Source organism: Suillus fuscotomentosus (assembly GCF_016647785.1).
Source record: "Suillus fuscotomentosus strain FC203 chromosome Unknown F5891scaffold_34, whole genome shotgun sequence".
Lineage (NCBI taxonomy): Eukaryota > Fungi > Basidiomycota > Agaricomycetes > Boletales > Suillaceae > Suillus > Suillus fuscotomentosus.
In genome coordinates, this window is record NW_024539546.1 from 189,567 (window position 1) to 196,271 (window position 6,705).

The 6,705-nt window shown below is 47.0% G+C and overlaps 1 protein-coding gene across 1 annotated transcript; it reads right to left on the reverse strand.

The window, feature by feature from the left end:
* Positions 1–450: 450 nt before the first annotated feature.
* F5891DRAFT_981248 (uncharacterized protein) lies at positions 451–1,587 on the reverse strand (the record flags this gene model as incomplete). Its single annotated transcript, XM_041377088.1, has 3 exons — positions 451–1,092; positions 1,142–1,177; positions 1,330–1,587. 3 exons carry the CDS (start codon positions 1,585–1,587, stop codon positions 451–453), a joined length of 936 nt encoding a protein of 311 aa, XP_041224736.1.
* Between the last annotated feature and the right edge of the window lie 5,118 nt (positions 1,588–6,705).

A 6,705-nucleotide genomic window follows, 5' to 3' on the forward strand; every position in this document is an offset into this window, starting at 1 on the left:
AGGTCAGAACCCCAGGGCGAAGGTTCGTGAGAGTGGGCATTATGACCAATTGTCATTGTTTGGGGTGGGCGAGGGAGCTATGGACAAGATGTGCGAGACGATGCGGAAAAGAGATAGACATTTGTTAGTCGGCTGTGCTTTCAGTGAGGAATTTTCAGGCAAAATGGACGGATACGAGGAACATGCCACAAAGCGGGATGTTTGAAGTGGTGATTGGTTTATTATATCAAGATTATGTAATATTAGTAATACCAATGGAATTGCAAGACTCCGGCTGAGCGCTGCAGCAGCTGATGATGCATGTCCTAATATCACTGTAATCTGAATCCAATAACTCTGTCAATTCCAAGGAGTTGCATATTCTAATGTTACAGTATGATTCACAGTCCATTGACAAGTAAGTAAACCGATGACGGGCTAATACAACGAGTAGGCACAGGATTCATAAGACTATTTGTGAGTCTGCCGAGTAGTACGATCGGAAGCCATCGCTGGTGTGGCTGCCTTCCTCCCTCTATTTTTCAACTTCTTAGACCTCCCTCTAGTACTGCTTGGATCATTTGCCACCTCCTGGAGTACCTTGCCTGATGAACTGATGGCTGCAGCTCCCACAACATGAGGTGTTGCAGCATCCTCCAAATCTGCAGCAGTGCCGTCATTGGTGGCCACATTGTCGACAATGGGGCCAGGTAAAGTTTCTGTGGTGTGCTGCCGCTGTGTGGAGAGGCTAGGCTGTGAGATTGACTCATTGACATGTCTATCCAAGGCAGCAGTGGCTGTGGGAGTTCCTGGACCTGTTATGTCTGCCGCAGTTTCTGATCCATCATCTGAACTTTCCATGTTAAGCACTGCAAGTGCATGATCAATCACATCCATGAAATCTTCATGTACAGCAGAATCCAATGCCAAAGGTCGTGCAGCTTTGAAGATGTAGTTGTTGATATTACTTACAATCTGTACAATGCACTTCGTCTTCCACTTGGTCACTAGAACTTTCTTGTAGGTGAAAAATAAATTTTTGTAGCTAATTGTTGACCTCTTGACAATGCCCGCACTCGAAAATTCAGTGTCTGGAGACAGTAAGAATATTGCCTACAGTAGTGTGTGAGTGCGACTGCCAATAAAACTATGACTAGCTTACAAGAACTGCAGCCCAAGCTATGGAGCCCAGTGTGACCTGCTAAATGCTCCATTTCATGGAGTTGGTATGTGCACCACCGCCACTGGAAGTGTGATGGAGGGATGTGATACCACGCAATGAAGCTTTCAGAATCTGAGGATGTTCCTGGTGAGACAGACAGCCAAATCAGAGAGCACCACTAGACTTACTTGTACCAACAGTTGCCAGTTTCTGAAGACAGTCTTGAGTGATCGGTCCTCTTTCAACTCTGGGAATAGCACTGGAGGGAATGTTTTGTATGCCAGGTTTGTTGAAGACGTGACCCCAAAGAGTTGTTGGATCTCAGGGACATTAGCTCTATCGTAGCTAGTGTTGGTGAAGTATTTTGAAGGGAGGTCAAAAATGTCGCCAGCAACACCCCGAAGTTTCTTGATCTCGTTAGCACAAGCATCTGGGATGGATTTCATCACCTACAATAATCATATTATATTGTGCAGAAGTCCAGGAATGAGAGTTCACTTATGAGATCGCTGAAGTATGAACTTTCCATCACTTTGTGTAATGACTCGGGGAAGTGACGATAGAGCTCGTCCAGAAATGCTGACTCTTGAGTAGATGCAGTTGTATATCGTTCAGTGCTGTCAAATGGAGTTGGCAAGTCTGGAAGGCGCTTATTGAGGAGGTCGCTGCTGGGACACATATTACAGTGACCTATCTCCATATAATACGAGGGAATGGACGTGCATAATATCCCGTATGATACGGGCCAGTGGACCATGGGCCCAGGATAACAATATCCTCAACTATGATGGATGGGCCGGGAGGCAAATTATTCCCGATGGAGGCGGGTGGACCCATGCAGGAAATATATAGAGTAGATGAGTGGGCCGATGTACATGAATATTAGGTAGACGGGTGGGCCGAGGTAGTTGGATATTATGCAGATGGGTGTATTAAGGTAGATGTGTATGAGATAGATGGGTAGGTACTTGTTATCACATTCACGGGTGGGCCCAGACACATATTAAATTAGATGGGTGGGCCGAGGGTATCATAAAATATTGTATTAGACAGGTGGGCTGAGGGTATTATAAAATATTGTATTATATGGGTGGGCCCAGACGCATATTAATTAGACCGGTGGGCCGAGGGTGGTATAAAATATAGATGAGTGGGCCCATGTGTATCATAATTGTAGACATGATGGAGCTGAGGTAGTTGTACATCAACCAAATCAGAGGAGGTAATAAATCAAAGTTACCAAGTTCCCGGAGCATCAGGTGATCTCCTGACATGGCTGTGCGAAGCTTGTGTTGCCCTACGAGACGCCAAGTTCCGACCACCAGAATTTGAGTCAACTGTACCGAGTTCCGAGTTCCGGGACCCAGAACTCAACACATAATTTAGTTAATACTTTTTGATGGTGCACAGGTTGTCTTGCAGAACGTGGAATCCGGGGTGCGAGGCTTGTGTTACCCTATGAGAAGCCAAGTTCCAACCACCAGAATTTGAGTCAACTGTACCGAGTTCCGGGACCCGGAACTCAACACATAATTTGGTTAATACTTTCCGTGTTAAATGGCCAACCGAAGTTGAGATGTTTCTGAAGAGAGCAGCAGGTGCTCTTTTGACATGGCCTTTGATGGTGCTTAGGTTGTCTTGCAGAATGTGGAATTCGGGGTGCGAAGCTTGTGTTGCCCTATGAGAAGCCAAGTTCCGACCACCAAAATGTGAGTCAACTGTACTCAGAGGAGGTAATAAATCAAAGTTACCGAGTTCCCGGAGCAGCAGGTGATCTCCTGACATGGCTGTGCGAAGCTTGTGTTGCCCTATGAGACGCCAAATTCCGACCACCCAAATATGGGTCAACCATACCGACTTCCGAGTTCCGGGACCCGGGAGTCGACAAATGAATATCTGATGACCAGCACACTTCCAATCAGGTAGTATTTCATTGAGCAATGGATAATAATACAGCTTTGACAGCCAAAATTATCCTAGGCTCCCTTATCTGATCCTCTCTATCTCCACCCCCTATAACACCAAAGTCCAGACATCCAGCATTCAGCGTCTGATTTCCCAAGATTAACATCCAGCATGAACGGTTCTTCCCCTTCCCCTCCTGATAGCATAAACATCTGGCACACTTGGGCCCTGACTGTGACTTATGAAGCAGGGGAATATACCGAACAGAAATTCAAGGCAGAGAAGACTGGAGGAGGCCCAGTCATACCTTCCCCCAACCTAGACACTGATCTGGTGATGGCATGCGATCACTTGGCTGATGTACTCATAAAGGCATATAAAAATCCCAGTGGATCTTCGTGCAGATTCAGAAAATTCGTTTTATCATTCAAATTCCTGCATGACAGTTCAGATGCAGATGGATATTGCAAGATATAGCAAATTGATCTCCCCAAAGGACACCGGGCATAATGAACATAGAGAGGCAAGGTTGCTTGAGAGGTGTCCTCCTGGCCATGAAGGCAAAAGGTTGGTCGACGAACCTGCCACAATTGTCGATGCATCCGGTGCCATCATTGCATGGTACCTCCCAGACGCCCTGACTGACACCATCCAGGTGTGTAATATATATTGTTACTCAATGGATATTGAATATTAATGGAACCTACAGAAGGAAATCAGGGAGGCCACCGATTTGCTCGCTCCAAGCCTCGAAAAAAGTGTAAGGGCTGATGGAAATTGGCGAACTAATCAAACATTGTTCAACCGGGGCTCAGAAGATGTTGGACCAACTCCCGGATGCATCAATCTATCTCCGGCATGGTTTCAACAGGGACACGAGGTAGGATCTGATGGGATGGTGATTCCGGCAGTCATACTCACCAATCCCAAAGAATGTGTCAGATCCGGAGGTATCTGCATCATTGAAGGGACCTTCCTGCGAGAATATTCTCAAAGCCATTGCAAGGCCAGCAGCCATCGCGTCCGCGGCACTCAGAGTCATGCATCCTGAGTAGTACTGGGCAGGATTGAGAACCTTGTCAAACCTTGGAAATATAGCAGTAAGCAAGGATCTGCCACAGATGCCGGAGGCCCTGCAGTACTGGGCATCCATGTTTAACACCCTCTCCATCATTTCCAATCGGGAAACCCCCATCATCGAGACCACATGTCCATTGCTGAATGCTTCGACATTCTCACCACCGTGGGGAACTATTCTAATGCTCAGATGACAATGCCAAGCCTTCAGCTGGAGTTCAAGTACAATTCCGGCTGTATGATTGCGTTTTCCGGAAGGATTGTGAGACATGGAGTTTATGATGTGGAAGGGGATCAGATTGCTTGGGCATGGTATATGAGGGATGCTGTTCACATTTACGCTGGTGTTCCATCATGTGGATGGGCTAGTGTGGATGGTCCATACAGCGTGTGAAAGATCAAACAAAGAGCAAGCATTGTGACCTATATACATTCCAACAAATGAATACCATGTACCAATAGTTATCCGGACCTTAATACTCAATTTTGAGCATTTGCAAAGTGATATGTGGGACTGAATAATTTGGATGCAAGCCTCAGTATTCAATAATTGGAACTCGTGACTTGACATATGGGAGTCCCAGGTGCCGGGTTACTGAGTCCCAATACCCGGACCTCAGCACGTGATATTTGAGACTGGGGGAAGATGTATAAATACGCTCAAATTAACATTTGTTATTGCCATACACATTTGAAAAAACCCTGAGCCCCGACATTGTGGACTCCGGACTTGACACTGTTCTGAATACCGAGTCCCGGACGCCCAGGTCCTGAGTCCCAAATTTCGGAGGTCGGGGTTCAGCAACCCAGAGCTCGGCAACTGTGTTGGGTGTCAGGGTATCCAGAGCATTGGAAATAGCATGTGTCAGTATTTTGTGTTTCATGGTTCATGTTTCGTGGTTATGGAATCGGGCGTCAGGGACTTGGTATTGAGAACAGTGTCGAGTCCCAGGTCACGAGCTCTGAGTCCCGAGTGCCGAACCCCAGGTCCCGGGTCCCGAGTCCTGAATTTCGGAGGTCGGGGTTCGGCGACCCGGAGCTCGGCAACTGTATTCGGAGCATTGGAGATAGCATTTGTCAGTATTTTCCATTTCATGGTTCATGTTTCGTGGTTATGGAATTGGGTGTCAGGGACTCGGTATTGAGAACAGTGTTGAGTCCCGGGTCATGAGCTCTGAGTCCCGAGTCCTGAACCCCAGACCCAACAGTTGCCGAGCTCTGGGTCACTGAACCCCGACCTCTGAAATTCGGGACTCGGGACCCGGGGTTCAGCACTCAGGACTCAGAGCTCATGACCTGGGACTCAACACTGTTCTCAATACTGAGTCCCTGACGCCCAATTCCATAACCACGAAACATGAACCATGAAATGGAAAATACTGACAAATGCTATCTCCAATGCTCCGAATACAGTTGCTGAGCTCCAGGTCGCTGAACCCCGACCTCCGAAATTCAGGACTCGAGACCTGGGACCCGGGGTTCGGCACTCGGGACTCAGAGCTCGTGACCTGGGACTCGACACTGTTCTCAATACCAAGTCCCTGACGCCCGATTCCATAACCACGAAACATGAACCATGAAACACAAAATACTGACACATGCTATTTCCAATGCTCTGGATACCCTGACACCCAACACAGTTGCCGAGCTCTGGGTTGCTGAACCCCGACCTCCGAAATGCGGGACTCGGGACCTGGGCGTCCAGGACTCGGATGTGAGATTTTTGAATGCATAGAATATGTTACATCTTGTATACAATGAAGACTGAATGGGACTACACTCCTTTGCCTTTCCTCAATTTCTCTAACATGTCAGTGTACATCTTCACCTCTCCCATCTTGGCTTTGATGCCCTGATCTTGCTCCTCCATCAATGCTTCCATGCGTTCTTTAATGAACCTCAGTCCCATAAGTGGTGGAGTCGAAGTGTTTTTCAACTTCTCTGGAAGAACCAAAGCATCATCCTCAACATTAAGCTGAAACAGATAAGTCATAAATCAAGGTAATTCAGCTAAGATCTTACCGCCCAATACTGGTAGTGAGAGACACAGGAAGCCATTATTTCATCCCACTGCCATGGTTGACCAGGGATTGTGGTGTTTCCCATCCACCATGGACATGTATATGTGAACACAATCTGGGACGGATGTCCTGCAATTGGCTCATCATGAAATGAAAGGAGGTGGAATGAAAAGACGTTGTCCGGAACCGTGTTCCAGGTTAGCATGGGATACAACTTAAGGATATAAGCGACAGGGACCGGAACCACCGACACGATATTCTGTGAAGCAGAGTACTGCAGGAGTGGTGTGAAAAAAGTCTGCTCAAATTCTTAGCATTGACCAACAAAGTCATCAGGGCAGTGGTAACATACATTCATCTCCCATTGCAGCCCAGCTTTAGAATACTTGATCTGGTCAGAAGATACACCATTGTTGGCAGCTTCCGTCCAATATTGAGAGATGCATGCATGGACGCGCGATCCAGATTGAGATCACTTCCTTCATAAACTATACTTCATAATACTTTGTCAGACTCATTTAAAGTAGAAGTAGGATATATCACCTTCGTAATGCAGTGCGA